This window comes from Schistocerca piceifrons, chromosome 2 (assembly GCF_021461385.2).
Source record: "Schistocerca piceifrons isolate TAMUIC-IGC-003096 chromosome 2, iqSchPice1.1, whole genome shotgun sequence".
NCBI classification, from domain to species: Eukaryota; Metazoa; Arthropoda; class Insecta; order Orthoptera; family Acrididae; genus Schistocerca; species Schistocerca piceifrons.
The window spans coordinates 1,046,484,129-1,046,503,023 of record NC_060139.1 but is presented as its reverse complement, the minus strand read 5'-3'; the positions used below and the strand labels follow the sequence as shown (position 1 = coordinate 1,046,503,023).

The 18,895-nt window shown below is 39.4% G+C and overlaps 1 protein-coding gene and 1 non-coding gene across 3 annotated transcripts in view; both read right to left on the bottom strand.

The window, feature by feature from the left end:
- The window catches only part of LOC124774718 (trichohyalin), a 402,178-nt gene that overhangs the window by 199,637 nt on the left and 183,646 nt on the right, over positions 1–18,895 (bottom strand). For both annotated transcript variants that reach the window (XM_047249503.1, XM_047249504.1), the window contains exons 7-10: positions 16,437–16,649; positions 12,928–13,065; positions 5,249–5,523; positions 66–297 (exon numbers count right to left, since the gene is read on the bottom strand). In XM_047249503.1, coding sequence (XP_047105459.1) covers positions 66–297; positions 5,249–5,523; positions 12,928–13,065; positions 16,437–16,649 — 858 coding nt within the window. The remainder of the gene's footprint in view (positions 1–65; positions 298–5,248; positions 5,524–12,927; positions 13,066–16,436; positions 16,650–18,895) is intronic.
- On the bottom strand, positions 17,215–17,288 carry Trnat-ugu. The gene has a single exon. It is a non-coding gene; the product is annotated as a tRNA-Thr (tRNA).

Here is an 18,895-nt window from a genome sequence, read left to right as displayed (position 1 = left end):
TCAATTAAGAGAACGAATTTATAATGATGCTGATGATAGGATTTAGAAGTCACATATTATCATACTTCATTAGCCACAGCAAGTTCTTGTTCCATGTGCTTGATTTGTTCACTTTTATCAAGGCCCGCCTGTCCACCTGCCAATTCCCTGCATTTTCGCTCTGCTTCAAGCTTCTCAGCTTCCATCTGCTCAGCTCTTCGTTCTGCTTTGCGTAACTTGAAGGACAATATCCGACAGTTTTTTGCTGTCTGCTCAAGTTCTTTCTTCAGAGATGTGTATTCATCAGCCTGATCTTCCCTGAAAGGTAGTAATACAATGACATTAATTTCAAGAAACACTACTTACAATGTGTTAAGAATTCAGCTAGTGGGTAGAATAACTTGTCAGTGAGATATTTTTCAGTTGTCTTTTCGATAACTGCATTATGCTTTTAGGAAATTTTAATGTGTTGGGAGGCAGCTTAAAAACTTTTAGAGGAACAGTGAATTTTATGTATCCAGCGATTTTATATGTGTTTGGAGGCAGCTGAAAAACTTTGTAGTGGAACAGTAATTTTCCTGTTTACAGCCTATAGTGATTGCACTTTATGCTCTGGCCATTGTATGGTTGCTTGTAGAGGGAGCAGTTCTTGCCTCTGAAGCACATTATTGAGAAAATTTATTGTCATGTCACAGTATGAATTAATAATTTTTGGAGGACGCTGCCACTTATATATCTAGGATGTCACCATTTATAATTTGGGTTACTTATGTATGTAAGAGACAGCAGAGGACATAGCACAGAGGAAGTAGCACAGAGTCTTTTAGCATTCCAATCTTTAAAATGCTTCATAATTTTTTTTTAAAGAATTGAGTAAGGTGGCACAGTGGTTGCACCATTAAGAAACAGATTTGGACATAGCAGGATTCAAAACACCATACTAAAATACATATTTAGGTATGTGATTTCCCAAAACTACTCAAGATGAATGCCAAAAAGTTTCCCTAGAAAAGACCACAGGCAATTTCCTGGCCCATGATTCTACACTCCCATCTTGTACTATTTTAGCAAGGACCTCACCATCCATGAGAAATTGAGCCCTAATCATTCTTTGTTTGATGAAACAGATATACAGTCTCACAACTCATAGATGCTGCACCTGCAGTTAAGTAGGAATTGTTAAAGATACACCAATTGCTTTACTAGAGGCTTTATTGACAGACGTACCCTATCCAGCTCATTCACAGACATATCTACCATGCCATCTCCTTCTCTGATACCAGTAAATCCACTCACCAGCCACCAACCAGCACTCTTCTGATCACACAGTATCACCCTGGTCTTGATAAACTTAACCACATCATTCACCAGAGCTTCAAATATGTCTCATTGTACTCTGAGATGTGGGATATCCTACACACACTAACTACCCAAAGCTGTGTTCTGCCACCCATTCAATCTGCAGAATATCCTTGTCTACACATATTCTGCTCAAACCACAGGACCAATGTGGAGACTGACCATCTGGCTTTACCCATTCACCTGAGAGTGAACAGGAAGCTGCTACTTCAGCAGGGTCCAAGCAGGTGCACAGAGAGGGGAGGGGGTTACTAGTTATCAGAAGCTACAACATTAGGTGCATTATGAAGTGCCTTAGGCAGATAGTGTTCAGGGCTGGAAAGAAAGTCAATGTGTACTCAGTATGTCTATTGGGGGTCCTCTGGAGGTGGCTTTGCCTGCGGCTATCGAGTGTGCATGGTGCCGTCATCTGCACACTGCAATTTGCATTGGCACAAATTACACCTTTTGCGTGGGTTCTGAGGCCATCCTCAGTTCATACAGGCAGGTGGCAGAAGCAGTGATAGCTGTTGGCCCAAAGCATTGCGTGCAGGCAAACTTGCAATTTGCAGCATTGTTCCCACAATACATCAGGGTCATTTGGTTTGGAGAAGAATGGAGGGTCTCAACCAAAGGATTTGTCAATTCTGTGACTGTCTTGGATGCAGATTATTGGTTGGGCATTTGTAGGACTCCCCTTGACAGGTCATGGGTGCATTACAAAAAGGAAGCAGCTACTCGGGTAGCAGAATACTTGTGGAGTGCACATGAGGGTTTTTTTCAGGCTAGGCAATAGTTTGAGATACTCTGATAAAGACTCACCAGTCAAGATGAAGCAAGGAAAATCAGAGCACGTTCAGTATAAAGACATTTTGACTGTCAAAGTTTCATCAGTAAATTGTTGAAGTATTTGTAGCAAAGTTCCTGAATTTATTGCCCACCAGGAAAGTTCTCATACTCAAATTATTCTCAGGACCAACAGCTGGCTGAAACCTGAAGTGGTAAGCTCTGAGCTATTTAATGAGTCATGGAACATATATCAGAAAGACAGATTAGAGGCCATAGGAGAGGGAGTGTTGATTGCAATTGACAAAAACAGTCTCTATTGAGGTCGGAGTTGAGTGTGACAGGGAAGCTATCTGGTCATGTATAACAGGTCTAGGTGAAACTAAGTTAATTGTTGGGTATTTTTACCCACAACTGTTTTGACAGTTCTAGAGTCATTCAAAGAAAGTCTATGATCAGTTGTAAGTAAATATGCAGATCATGCTTGGAGGCAACTTTAACTCACTGAGTATAGATTGGGATGTCTAGGAATTCATTGCAGGAGGTACAGATAGACAGTCGCATGAAGTACTTTTGAACATGTTTTCTGAAAACTGTCTTGAGATACTAGTTTGGCAGCCCACTCACCATGAGAATATCTTAAAATTTGTAGCTACAAATAGGTCAGACCTTATCAACATCGGTATAGAAACAAGGTTTAATGATCATAACGTCATTACAGCAATTATGCTCACGAAACTTAGTAAACTAGTTCAGCAGACTAGGAGAGTGTTCCTGCTAGAAACAGTAAATAAGCAGTTGTTAGCATCTCACTTAGACATTGAACTGATATCGCTTAGTTCCAGAAAACTGGACGCAGAGGAACTATGGCCAAAGCTTAAGCAGACTGTAAATCGTGGTCTAGAAAATTATGTGCTTTGTAAATGGATTAAGGATGGAAAAGACCCACCATAGTTTAACAACAAGACTTGGAAAATGCTGAGGAAGCAGAGGCTGTTGCACCCTCAGTTCAGAAGAGAATGTGCAAATGATGACAAGCACAGATTTGTACACCTGTTAAAGGATTTATGCACGAAGCACACAACCACGACCATCATACCTAAGAAAAAGATCTGTCAGAGAACTCACAAACATTCTGGTCCTATGCAAAATTGCAAAGTGTGTCTAAGCCTCTATCCATGAATCAGTGTCGTTTTAGGAAGCTCCATTCATGTGAAATTCAACTTCCCTTTTCTCACATGGTGTACTGCAGACTGTGAATGAATGGCAACAGGCAGATTCCACAGGTTTAGATTTCCCAAAAGTTTTTGACACAATACCCCATTGCAGGCTGATAAAGAAGGTATGAGAATATGGAATATGTTCACAGAGATGTGAATTGCTCAGACACTTCTTAAGTTATAGAAGCAGTATGTTGTCCTCAGCAGTGAGTGTTCACCAGAGACAAGGGTATCATCAATAATGCCCCAGAGAAATCTGACAGAATCGTTATTATTCTCTATATACATAAATGATTTGGCAGACAGTGCAGCTGCAATCTGTTGTTATTTACTGATGATGCTGTGGTGTATGATAAGGTGTCAAAGTTGAGTGACTCTTGGAGGATACAAGATGATTAGACACAATTTCTATTTAGTGTGATGAATGGCAGCCAGCTCTAAATGTAGAAAATGGCAAGTTAATGCTGATGAGTAGGAAAAACAAACACATAATATTCATATACAGCATTGGTAGTGTCCTGTTTGACACAATCACACCGTTTAGGTATCTGGGCATAATGCTGCAAACCAATGTGATATGGAATGAACATGTGAGAACTGTGATAGGGAAGGCAAATGATCAACTTTGGTTTGTTGAGAAAATATGGTTCATCTGTAAAAGAGACCAAATATAGGATGCTTGTGTGATGTATTCTTCGAGTACTGCTCGAGTGTTTGGGATCTGTACCAGGTTGGAACAAAGAAAAAGCAATTCAGAGGCGGGCTGCTGGAGCTGTTACTGGTAGGTTCCAAAAACATGCAATACAGACATGCTTGAAGAACTCAAATGGGAATTCCTGGAGGGAACATGACATTCTTTTCGAAGAACACTATTGAGAAAATTTAGAGAACTGACATTTGGAGCTGACTGCAGAATGATTCAATTGCCTCCAGTATACACTGTGCATAAAGACCGTGAAGATAAGATACAAGAAATTAGGGCTGGTACGGAGTCATATAGACAGTTGTTTCTCCCTTGCTCTATTTGTGAGTGGAACAGGAAAGGAAATAACTAGTAGTGGCACAGGGTACCCTCCACCACATGCCGTACGGCTGATTGCAAAGTGTCTATGTAAATGTAGACGTACATGTAGATGTAATAAAAATATAAAATTTTGTTTGATAACAACTGAGAGTCAGTAATGATAAACAGACACAGCTGAAGAGTATTCCCTGGCATCACACAAAACAATACACTTTAAAACAATAGTCATGACACTGGTGGCTGTTCTATAATGAAGGTGGTTTGAATTGGTTCCTGTCATTTATCAGACCTCATCTAATGTTAATCTCTCCCATTGCTGTTTGTCTTATAGTAATCCTTTTGTAATTACCTTCTTGTATCCTGAAGATAAATAGCCACAAATGACAAAACAATGAATATTATTGCTGAAAGATAACGTAACATACATGTGAAACAACAATTAAGCCTAGATAAAAGATTTTTTTATATAATTCTGGAGTTGAAGTTTGCAAAACTCCATGTTACGTTATTACTTCCTCTAAATATTCTAAGAAGTAAATGTAAAACACATGTAATGATATACCTGTGTGAATGTGAAGCATACACAATGAGGAAGCAAATTACTGGAAGTTCTTTTACACTGCATCTCTCAAAACACATTTGGTGATGTCATTTTGATTGTCAAAGTATTAAGGAAAATAATTTTCTTGTGAGGTTTCTTACAATATTCCCCTTTCACTCACACACTGAAACAGTGTTAATTCCATTAATTTTGAAAACGTATCATATCAGTGAGAGAGATGGTATGTTTCTGGTAGACAGGCAGCTCTACGAGCAGTACAACTGTCTAAAAATTGGTGTATATGCTAACTTATACTTCAGTGTTTTAATGGGAAAAAATAACAAAGTTGAAAACACATACCTAAAATTGTCTTGCAACTCCTCAATCTCTTCTTCAAGATCTCTCAGCTCCTTTTTCATGTCTTCATTTTCATCCATGAGCTCTTCACACAGAGTCTCTGCCGCCAAGAGTTTTGATCGCAAGTCATCCACAACTCTCTGAGTGGCATTCTTGTCTGGACGAGTTTCTAATTCTTCTTCCAATTCCTTAACTCTTAAAGACAAACTTTTCTTGTCATCTTTCACATCTTCCAGTTGTGTCTGTAGTTCATTCACCTTTTGCTGCAACTTAAGGACCTGCAGCAATAATAAACATCATCTTGTTTTAATTAAACCATCCAATAAAGTGATAGGTATTGTCACAATGTAAGACACTCATACAAAAAAATCAAATCCATCAAGAAATATTCAACCAACAATTTCTGTTCTATATTGTTTTCTGAAAAAAAAAAACTGTATACAATCAACATTTTGTTCATCTCAATCACGAACCAATACTGAACACCTGTGACAATCTTGAGGAAGGCTGAACGTGAAAATATTTTAATATTATCATCCTTTCTTTTCATGTAAGGAATACTGGTATTCAACATCCAGTCAATAATTAGCTAATTAGAAACAGCACAAACTAGGATATCCAAAGATGGAAGAATAAGCTGGCTGTGTTGTGGACAGCTAGATGGAAAACTTAACCCTGCTTCTGCCAAATGTGATTACAGCGGCAGTTGAATTCCAGCTTTCTCCATGGCTGTATAAAAAAACTGGTGTGTGAAAAGTATTAGTTTGTATTTAGGAGTTTTTGTCTGAATAAATTGCTTTTTTGTGTGTTTGCAAATTTTTTTGTATAGAGTAGCCTCATGCTATCACAAGCACAACAATTGTATGATTTGAATATATCTGCTGTCATTGCAGATATAGTCAGTATTAAATCAACATTTGCCACAGATGTAGCAGCAATACATGGTTTTCACACATCGTTAGTTAGATTATTTAGTATGAGCTTTTGAGTAAAATCAAATATTATCTATCTTTTTTTTGTAAACTGTAGCTTAATTTCTAATTTCCACACTTATTTCTGGTTTTAGGCTCATGTGGAAGAACTTTGAAATGATGCTTTACACTTCCATAAGTACCACAGCCTCCTTACACAAATGAAACCAACTGAAAAAAAGGCTCAGTAGAGGAATATGGTAAAAGTTGACAGGTTCCAGGTTTCTTTCTTGGACTCAAGCAGCTTTGAGGCTACTGGGCTATTGCTGGCACTTCATGTGACTCTGTTGTCACCTGAGATGCCTGACACGTGGCACCCTCTAACACATTTCACCCAGCTGAGTTGCCTTCAGCCAAAAGCCAATGGCGCATGGTGACATGGTCAAAATCTCTGAATGTAAGGCAAGCATGAGTACTATTTCACAGGTGTCTCTGCCACACAAAAAAGAACATGCATTTGGTGTTGACTGTTGCTGGTAAAATGGGTGAGGCAGAATGAGTGATTTCATCTGTACTGAGTACAGTCTATCTTCAGATTGGTCCAGATTTGCAGCAGGAATGGGATGTCATTGGGAGCTCTAACTGTCAGGCACGTGATAGAGCACCTCTGGAAAACAGCAGTCAGATGAACTCAACCTGTCAGACAGGGGAACCCATTAAAGATGTTAAAGATGTAGAGGAGGCCACCACTGACCACTACAAAACACAATAGGTGGCACCAACTGGAAGCATAACTGTAAGCTGCAGCATTGTCCAGAGGGTCATCTGCTCTCCTCAGATTTGGAGCTGGATGGAAGGATTCAACAAGAGAGACTGCTGATTTGATCGCAATCTTGGATGCAGATATCTTGACCAGCACTGTCAAATGGAAAACTGTACTGCCCCTCTGCTCCCTGAATGAGTCGAGGGTGCATTAAACACAGAAATTAGCTACTTGGATTTCAGAATACAGGTGGCTTGCACATAGTCTTCTATGTAGAGTCACAGGCAGTTTGGTGTTGTACACCATAGAGCAAGGACTTTGTTGTTACAGATGAAAACATGTCCTATAAGTCAGAAAAGAAATTGCAAGTCTAATACTGGTCAACATCAAAAACATCAGAATGAAATAACAGTGAAATTTTAAATTCCAGATGGAATACATACTGAAAAGATGCACTCCATATGGTGATGTTAGTGGTATACTTATTGTCCACTAACAACAGGTACCTAAATGCTGAAATACTCAGGGAAAACTTGGAGAATAATGCACATGAATTTCCTGATAGGAGAAGATTTCATGAACATGTCACAGTGACTGGAGAAGTTTTCAATCTACTAGCTAGGACTAGAGACTGTGAGAGGCACACATTTGGAATGGGATACACAGATTCTTTTGCAATTATAGTAAACTTTTTTTTTTCAAACATTACCTCAAGCAGTGAGGTAATTCACTCATGAGAGAAACTTATTCAATCTGCTGGCAACAAACACGCCCACAGTTATTGATTTAGTGAATGTGCAGATATGGATCAGTTATTACAAGGCTATAGCAGCATTACAAGGCTATAGCAGCATTACAGGACACCAGTGTTTAACAAAAAGTTAAAAAGGTAGGCAGTATAGCTTAATAAGAGTGACAAGGAAAAACTTAGAAACTACCTGAGCAGCCAACAGGAAATGTTCAGCTCTGGGAAAGAGAAAATGTACCACCTGTACTTCAAATTCAGAAATATTGTGTGCCACATGCTATATAGGTTAGCACTGTGAAAGATGGTGAAGGGTGAGAAGGACCAACTATGGTTAATAACAATACTATAAAATTATCATGATGGCATGGAGATCTGCAAGGTCGATTCAACTGAGACTGAATCATTGCTGCCCAAAAAGCTTTTGCCTAATTAAGAACTATACCACCCAGATAGCTGCATGCATTTGCATGGTGTTTCTCAGATTTGAGGAAGCACAAGCACACTGGCCCTGATCAAACCCACTCAGTGACTTAATGACAAGGGCCAATGTGCCACCCAGCCTAGATGTAGTTTTAGGCACTTTCCCACATCTGACTAGATGAGTACTGGGCTGGTATCCACATCCTAACTCAAGTTACACAACTCAGAAACATCTCAAAAATACTCTCACACTTTCACATGAGATATCACTAGATGCAGACAGATGGGGTACACAAATTCCATCCTGGGTCAGAAGGGTTGGTTACAGGAAAGGCATCCAGCCACCCTGCACCACTAACATTCCCAAATCCAAATTAATGCATCAACCCGAAGAAGATACAGGATAAAGTCAGGAAAAATAAGAACACTAATGATAATACAGACAGAAATGGAAATCAGAGACTATAAAAATTACAAACAATCAATGATGATTGAAGACTTTAAGAAGACTGCGAAATGTGCAGGTCTTTCCAGTCTTTAAGAATAGCTGCAAGATATAAGAGACGCAATACTGACACAAAAATTAGACATCTATTTCAAACAATGCAAAATGCGGGATAGAATGTAACAATATTATGAGAAGGAAAGTTTCTACTCACAGTATAGCGGAGACGCTGAGTCACAGACAGGCACAACAAAAAGACTCTCACAATACATTCACGCAAACGCAACTCACACACACTACTGCAGTCTCAGGCAACTGAAACCACATTGCAAGCAGCAACACCAGTGCATGATGGGAGTGGCGACTGGGGGGGAGGGGGGGAGGCTGGGGGGGGGGGGGGGATAGTATGGTGGGGGTGCCAGACAGTGAAGTACTGCACGTTAGATGGAGACCAGGAGAGAGATGGGGAGGGAGGGGGGGGGGGGAGCGGGAAAGGAGAGAAATAAAATCTAAGCAGGACCTCCAGTCACTACTCACACTACTCAGATCCTTAGGCCCATTCCAGAACCACTCCCCAGAGTCCCTCTCTCTACTCAACCCTACCACTCCCCGCACTCTTACCTTCTACATGCTTCCTTAAGTCCATAAACCTAACCACCCAGGACAACCCATTGTGGCAGTTACTGTGCCTCTACTGAGAGAATCTCTCTCATAGACCAACATGTTCAACCTATTATCCAGAACCTATGCTCCTATATAAAAGATACCAACCGTTTCCTCCACCGACTCTCCACAGTTCCTGTCCCTTTATCACACGGTGCCATGCTCGCCACTATTGATGCCACCAACCTGTACACTAACATTCCTAATGCCCATGGCCTCACTGCTATTGAACAATACCTCTCCCATCGCCCTATGGATTCCTAACCAACAACCTCCTTCCTAGTCGCCATGACCAACTATATCTTCACCCACAATTATTTCTCCTTTGAAGGCATTACCTACAAACAAATCTGGGGTATGGCTATGGCACCTGCATGGGACCATCCTATACCGACCTATTCATGGACCATCTAGAGGAATCTTTCCTAAAATCCCAGAGTCCTAAACCCATCACCTGGTTCAGATTCACTGATGATATCTTTGCTATTTGTCCACAACTACCTCCCCCCATTTGCTTCACCTGGACCTACTCAACCCAACAAGCCACCTTCCTAGATGTTGACCTCCACCTCAAAGATGGCTACATTAGTACCTCCATCTATATCAAACCTGCTAAATGCCAGCAATACCTCCTCTTTGACAGCTGCCACCTGTTCCGTACCAATAAGGCCCTTCCGTACAGTCTAGCCACCCATGGTCGTCGCATCTCCAGTGACGAGCAGTCCCTCTCGAGGATCTCACCAAAGCCTTCACAGATCATAATTATCCTCCCAACCTTGTACAAAAACAAATCTCCCATCTCTTATCTTACCAGTCTCCCACCACCTCCCAAAGTCCCAACGTGTGGCCACAGAGGAGCATTCCCCTCATAACTCAGTGCCACCCAGGACTGGAGCAACTGAATTACATTCTCCACCAGTGTTTTGATTACCTCTAGTCGTGCCCTGAAATGAGAAATGTCCCGCCGACTATCCTTCCCACCTCTCCCACAGGGGTATTCCACCGTCCACCGAACCTACACAATATACTCATCCATCCTTACAAAACCCCTGCTCCCAATCCCTTGTCTCATAGCTTATAACCCTGTAATAGACCTAGATGCAAGACCTATCCCATACATCCTCCCACCACCACCTACTCCAGTCCAGTCACTAACAACACCTATCCCATCAAAGTCAGGGCTACCCGTGAAACCAGTCACGTGGTCTACAGGCTAAGCTGCAACCACTGTGCTGCATTCTATGTAGGCATGACAACCAACAAGCTGTTGTCCGCATGAGTGGCCACCGACAAACTGTGGCCAAGAAACAAGTGGACCACCCTGTTGCTGAACAAGCTGCCAAACAAATTATCCTTCATTTCAATGACTGCTTCACAGCCTGTACCATATGGATCCTTCGCACTAACATCAGATTTTCTAAATTGCGCAGGTGGGAACTTTTCCTGCAATACATCCCACACTCCCATAACCCTCTTGGCCTTAACCTTTGTTAGCCACTGTCCTCACCCATCCGGCCCCTTCCCTATTCCCATTCTAGCACTACACAGCCATCATTGCACCACCATTTGCAGTCTTTTTATTTCACTCCTTTTCTGCTACTTCTCCCCCGCACCCCTCCCCACCTCTCCCCTGCTCTCCATCTAACCTGCAGTACTTCACTGTCTGCCATCCCCACCCTCCACATCCCAGCCTCCTCCTTACCCCCACCCAGTCGCCATTCCCATCATGCACTGGTGTTACTGCTTGCAGTGTTGTTTCAGTTGCTTGTTTGTGTCTATTGTTGACGAAGGCTAATGGCTGAAAGCTTTAATTGTGAGAGTCTTTTTGTTGTGTCTACCTGCAACTCAGTTTCTCCACTATATGGTGAGTAGCAACATTCCTTCTCAAAATATCTATTTCAGTGATGTCTATATAGTATTAGAGACCTATTTTGGAGATGTTAATATGCTGTAGTATTATGGAACATATTTTGTGCTTGGGTATTGACTTTTTTGCATTGTGAATGACTCCTCTGTAGGAAACAACATGGATTCTGGGATCACAGATTTTGTGAAGCTCAGTTTGCCCTTTTTGTTAATGAGATCCAGAAAACTATAGATAAGATTAATGCCATGTTCATATCACTTTTGGAAGTCTTTAATACAATTCTGCACTGTCATGCAATAAACATAAACTGCTGTGGAATATCAGAGGTATGTCACTGGATTAATAACTTTCTAGCTAAGAGACTGTGAAGACATCATCAAAAGTGAAAATAGTATCAGGTGAACCCTAAGGAGGCATGAAAGGAGCATTACTGTTAACAATGTAAATAAACTATAACATTAATAAACAGAACTGTTGACCAGTACTTACTTTCAGAAGATGAAATATCTACTTTTATTGATAGGCATATATAAAAGGACACAACAATATGAAAACAATCACAGCTGTTACATGGTCCAATCACATTAATGTGATCACAGCCTAAGTTCAACATCAGTGAGCAAGAAGTACTCGTAGATGGAAGGTGGCATCACTAGCTTTGGAGAGTACATATTGGGCCAAGGGTGGAAGCATTTTTGAAACAGCTGAGTTTGTAAACTGTTCCCATGTGTGGCAAAATGGCACTATCCAAAGCTGTCATTGAGGCAACTGTAGTGTGGCATAGGCAATACATGAAAGGGGTGAACAATGGCTGCAGAGGTGTGCATGGGCGAATAGAAACAAAATTGTTGCGCACCTAACTATCCAGATGAACCAAGGGGCTACCAGCAGTGTCTCCTCAATAACTACTCAACAAAAGTTGCTGCATATGGGCCTCTACAAAGGGTGCCTGGTTCACATTGACTCTATTCATTCACGACAAAGACTGGAATTTGCATGCCAATACTGCGACTGGATGTCCACCGAATGGTGACAGTTGGCCTTTTCAAATGAATCATATTTTATGCTTCATCGAACAAATGACCTATGGGGTGTATGACACTGCAAAAATTGTCAGAAGGTTCCAGGCAGGAGGAAAGGCGTTATGATATGAGAAATGTTTTCATGATATTCCCTGGGTGACCTCATCATTCTGGAAGGCACAGTGGATCAACACAAGTATGCATCTATCCTTGGGGTCTACATCCATCCCTACATGTAGTTTGTTTTTTCCTCTGAATGGTGACATCTACCAGCAGGGCAATGCAACACACCACACAGCTCACAGGTTTGTGTGCGTAGTTCAAGGAACACCAGGATGAATTTACCGCACACCTCTGGCCACCAAACTCCCTGGATTTAAACCCCATTGAGAATCTCTGGGGCCACCTCGGTTGGGCTTTCTGCATCATGGATGCAAGAAACCTAGAACAACAGGACATGACACTGGAGTCGGCATGGTTCCACATCCCTGTTGGTACTTTCCATAATCTCATTGACTCTCTTTGTGCATATCTGTGCTGTAAAAGGCGGTTTATTCGCGCTTTTGACAGACAGTCACATTATTGTGACTGGACTGTGTAGTTAGCTAGCCAGTGTGGGTGTGTGCAGGAGAGAGAGAGAGAGATAGAGCAAGGAAACACTTCTGCTCACCCATGTGATATATATATTTTACTGCTGTGATTGATAATGTAAGTTTGAAAAATTAATTATATTGTTCAACATCTTAGAAAATGTTATGGGTATAAAGAAATTACATAAACTCAAAACATTACCATAATACCTTATGCTAGAAGATGTGCATAAAATTATTCATATGTAGTTACCTCTGAAGCTGCAGTTTTACTTGGAGCCATGTCTATAGAGGCTATTCTCCGAAGCAACAAATCACTTTTTTCACGTTCTAATCTTTCACATCTACTTCGTGTCATCTCAAGTTCCTGCTTCAGACTTTCTATCTGATCCTGCAAAAAACAGGCTGCAATGAAATTCATGTTAGGCTTACATAAATAAGCCCACCATTTTCTTAAAATTTGTTATATTGTAAATAGGTAATATGAGGAACCTTAAATGAGGTACATCACAATAGCATATTTCACCTCATAAGCAACAAGGAATACACAGAAGTAAAAAGTAGACAACCTACAAGCTTTGCTACAATTTTTAGTGATTGTGAACTTCTGAACTAAATGTTTTGCTCAGTGGTAACAAAAACTGTTCAGTTCATTACAAATGTCTGTCAGGACTAATATGTGACATCACAGCTTTCCAAGCGGGAAGGAGTGCCTGGTCCCCGGCACAAATCCGCCCGGTGGATTTGTGTCAAGGTCCGGTGAACCGGCCAGTCTGTGGATGGTTTTTAGGCGGTTTTCCATCTGCCTCGGCAAATGTGGGCTGGTTCCCCTTATTCCGCCTCAGTTACACTATGTCGACGATTGCTGCGTAAAGAAGTTCTCCACGTACGCGTATACCACCATTACTCTACTAAGCAAACATAGGTATTACACTCGTCTGGTGTGAGACGTTTCCTGGGGGGGGTCCGCTGGGGGTCCAACTGTACAATAACCCTGGGTTTGGTGTGGAGCGGTGGAGGGGTGAAGTAGACTGTGGTAGTTATCATGGGGTTGTGGATCACTGAGGCTGCGGCGGGGACAGAGCCTATCTGTCATTTCTAGGTCCCCAGTTAACATACAATACAATACAATACATACAATATGTGACATCACTGAACTGCAACTGAAAAATTAATAGTTTCTTAGCAAAAGGAGGAGAAACAGTAGAAGGCTGTCATTTCCCAGTGGATGTAGTCCCAATCCAGAGGGGAAAGAAAATTTTTGTCACATAAATTGAGATCTGAAAAGGCTATTGTGAATGGATAAATGACTTGTTCCACATCATTACAATTTATCATACAAAATGATCCCTGGAACATGAAACTAACTAACTGAAGTGTAACACCTCTCCAACCTTTTAAAAGCAACTGAAGAGAAGCACACAAAGAGAAAACTGAACATTAAATGGGCAAGAGAGGTATGATGAAAGTGTGGCATACACATACACAATCCACACATCTATGGTACTGTAGAAGCTTTTTCACAGAGGTGAGATTGACACTTGTATTCACCAGTTTATAATTTTTATTCAGTTAAAAGAGAATGTGAATATTAACAAACAGTTCTATTGGTAATTTTTCCCTTAAAAATCTGGGCTGGATCTCAGTAGTCTTCAACCTGCATCATATAAAAAATCAGTACACTGTTGGCCAGTGAGTCTGAATGACAATGTAAATTGTAATTACAATTCCCAAATGAAAATATGAATAGCTGATGACACAACCATTAATACTAATGTTCATCTTGTAAACAAAGAACAAAGAATTATAAAGATAGGTTTCAGCACATCAGAGGGATGCAGTGAATAGGAATGAGTCAGATACAGATGTTGTACTCATAATAGTTCATGCATTATTGATCATAGTTTGATATAACAGTGCTCAAGCAAACTTATTTTGTAGACCCAGCATTATATTTGAAATAGTTGGAGAATGAGATGTAAACAGCCCGAACAAGAACTAACTGGAGCTCATCTGGTAGTAAGTAAATCTTTACATCCATGCTAAAATATATGATATTGGTCTCTTCTGTCTCTTTTGTCATAATCTGCTCTCTAAATAAAATTGGTACAGATCAGATCATACACAAAACTCTCTTTAATTATCATCAATAAATACTTTCAGTTTATGGTTTCATCATTTGGATCCCTTCTCCAAACATCAGTAATTCTGAATTCTAGAGGTGGGAACTAGTTCTATGACATATACTCTCACCAACACCATGATCTTAACTTTCAATAATTGCTTTCCCTTTTCTCTTCTCAGTTCATTTCCACAGATTTCTCTTGGTTACATTTTAGATTTTTACACAAAATTTTTTATAGCTTACTGAAAATATAGAAGCTCCTCTCCCATCCACAAAGATAAAATACTATGAAACACATTAAATGTTGTTGTGTTATAATATATAAGCACATCCGAAAATAAGAGTGCTGCCATAATATAAACAACCACAGTGAAATGAGAAGATGGATATAGCTATTAATATATTAACTGACATCTCAGGTAAGCATCTCTGACTAATGGCTTAAAAAATCCACTTTCAGAATACAAGGAAGAAAGGAAGAGTATCCCATTGATCACAAGATTACTAGGTATGTAGCATTTGCTGTCTCTTCCTGGCAAACATTTGTGTCTTCTTATAAGGCTAACCCAAAAGCTAAGTTCCCTCTGTCACCCCAGGTTACCATCAACATAGACATGACAGTATTGGAAATATTAATAGTTCTCATGCTATGATACAATGGGTAGTTCCTTAACAATTCCCAGTTCAGGACGATGTTGATGACTGGCACCTTTCTGTTGCAGGATAATGCTTGGCCACATGTTGCCAAGGTTGATTTGACTACACTGCATATGCATACGTTTCACTGGGTACCCTTCCACATCCTACACACAGTCATGATATCTCCTTACACAATTTCCATATTTTTGGAGTCCTGAAGAAAGACATTTGTGGCTGTCAAATTGCATCAGATAAAGAGGTGCATTCCTGAGTAAAATCATGACTCCATAGGTAGCCACAAACACAGTGGGATAAACCTATTAACAGTTATAGTGATTACTTTTGAAATAATAAACAATTTTCTTATCTTTTTCCATCCGTCTCATTTTCACTGGACTGCCCCCTTATATTCTAGTCTATTCTATTCTATTGTACTTAATATTCTCTTCTCAATGAGTACATTTTCCTCAAATGTGATTTCTTAATTTTTCATCAATCCAGCTTTATAGTTTACTACTTGTTCTTGTTTAAATCATATTAAATACTACCCTCTTATGCTTTCTGTACATGATGTTTTTTGTATCTTTTCTGTACTAACTTTCCTAATTTTATTTTACTTCCTTTTACTTCTCTCTTTTTCTTGTTCTGTTCAGTAACGGACATATAGTTTGAGAAGCTAATGGAGTTTAAAACCCACTCCCTATTATCACTCTGTTTTCTTTGACCTCTAAACCAGGTATCTATCTTTGATACAGCTAGTACTTTCCCTATTGATCATATAACAATACTGACTTAGGTGGACAGAAAATAAGATTAATGCCTTAAAACAGGGCAATATCTTGAAGGAAATGAAATACTGAAAGTAAATGATTTTATGCCATTAAGAAAATCAGGATACCAGACTGTAAAAACTAAAATTTCATAGGTATTTCACAAATTCTCTTTGGCATACAAATTGCAGATTGTACAAGCCTAAAGTACTAACCTAATGACCATACCTGCAGCTCATTGTCATTCACTAATGTGGTCTCTGTTGTTTCTGTGCCAGCAGTGCTTGTTGCATCATCGTCACTACTTTCATCTTCAATGCTGTCTTCAGAGCTGGTACCGCTACTCGACGAACTGCTTGTTGGAATTGATGATGTTGTTTTTGATTTATTGTTTACAGCATTATTCTTAGATGCATCTTTGTTTTTGGCAGATTTCTTCACCTTATTAAAGTTAGAAAATGAGAGGCATTTATTTCAAAGAAGAAATCCTCCGTATTTTGTGCATGAAAGTAAACTAGTGAACCCCTAAGCAAATATGACACACTTAAACAAAATTCATTTAATTTGGTTTACATAATTTTTTTTGCTAATTCAATTTTTTTTTTTTTTGACTGTTGTTGAAAGGGAGAGAAGAACAGGAGGAACAAATAATGGAAAAAGTAAATGAGAGGGAATTTCTGTTGCTGAGAATGTTTAAGATCCATTAACCAGTTTCATATCACCTGGTATTTTTACTTGCTATCATTACATTATTTAAATTTAGATTACATTAAGTTGTAAGTTATGAGCACTTTCCAACATCTATTTTTATATAGTAATAGGATACTGTCAGACACTAATGCATAAGTAATATGAAATGAAATGAGCAAGACGTCACATTTGGAATAAAAAATCGCTATTTACCATTAATATCAATATGCTAGTAATTATTGTATTTACAATCAAATGATTACCCTTAGCTGCATACAGGCATTGATATAAGTCAACGGGGACAGCTGAAAATGTGTGCCCCGGCCGGGACTTGAACCCAGGATCTCCTGCTTACACGGCAGGCACTCTACCCACCTGAGCCACCGAGGACACAGAGGATAGTGCAACTGCAGGGACTTATCTCTGGCATGCCTCCCGTGAGACCCATATTTGCAACTTATTGTCCTGCACTATATTCATAATGCCCCTGCGCATCATACTCTTTACTCGCAGCTTTACTGCTGCTTCCTGTAAGAGTTTGGGCACTGTTTGTGCATCCGCACAGAAGAAGATGGTCAAATGGCCAGTGAGCCTTAACTATATATATATGAAGATGGTATCTGTTCTTTCGGACATATCCGAAAGAACAGATACCATCTTCATATATATATATATAATTATTGTATTATTTTTGTTCTACTTTAAACTTAATTCTATTCTAGGTGAGGTGTGATACACGTTGCTATTGATGTGCCATATATGTTAAAATCTGTCACAGTGTGAAAAATTTGGAAACTAAAAAATTTTGCATAGAGTAACATATAGAAGAATGTGCATGTGAGCTTAAACTAAACAATGACACCTTTATAATCATATAGGTCCACATTGGGAAATTTTCAACTATTTTTGAAAAACTTGGAATCTTTGTTGTGCTACCTATCAGACAGAGGAAAGCAAATTATTGTTTGTGGGGATTTCAATGTATATTTTCTGAAAGAGTTCGATAGAAAGCTTGACACTGAAGTATTACTTCATTCTTTCAATTTGGCATCAGTTATTGATTTTCCAACTTGGGTGGTACAGGAAAGCAGCACACTTATAGATAATGTTTTCACAGGCCAAGACAAATTTAATCAACTAAAAACTTTTCCTGTTAAGAATGGTCTATCTGATTGTGATGCACAGCTAGTTACAGCATATGAAATAGCTCCATAGAGTAATGCAAAACAGTCCTCCAAAATAGTGCGTTCAGTTAACAGTTCAAAATTTTAGGGAAAGCTTGCAACAGTTAGACTGGGATGAGGTGTACAGGGAACATGGTGCTAATTTAAAATTTAACCTATTTCATGATACCTTTGTGAGTATATTTGAAAACAGATTCCCTAAAAAAAAACAGTGAAATATAATTGTAAGAAACCATGTAAAAAGCCATGGCTTACTAAAGGGATAAAAATATCTCGTAAACAGAAAAGGGAAATGTATCTCATAGCTAGCAAAGGAATGCTCCTGAAACAGTGAAACATTATAAAAACTACTGCACTGTATTAAGAAAAGTTATTAAAAAGTCTAGAAGTATGTGCATTATGTCTGAGATTAGCACATCTGACAATAAAATTAAAACAATTTGGAATATTGTTAAACGGGAAACAGGGCAACCGAGAGCACAAGAAGACTGTATTTCTATCAAACACAATGAAAAGTTTGTTAACAAGAAGCCAGAAGTAGAAAACATTTTTAATACTCATTGTAGAGAAAATAGGGTCCACCCATTTATTAGAAAATGCAAGGCAGTATATGGAAGAGGCAGTACCTATGCAATTTGATAAAACTGAAATTCAATCCACCTCTCCTATTTAAATTAGGAAAATAATAAATTCACTCATAAGAAAAAACTCACATGGAATTGATGGCATTTCCAACAGAGTACTAAAAGCTTGTCCCCAACAAATAAGTAGGATTCTCAGCCACATATGTAGTAGCTCACTGACAAAGAGCAT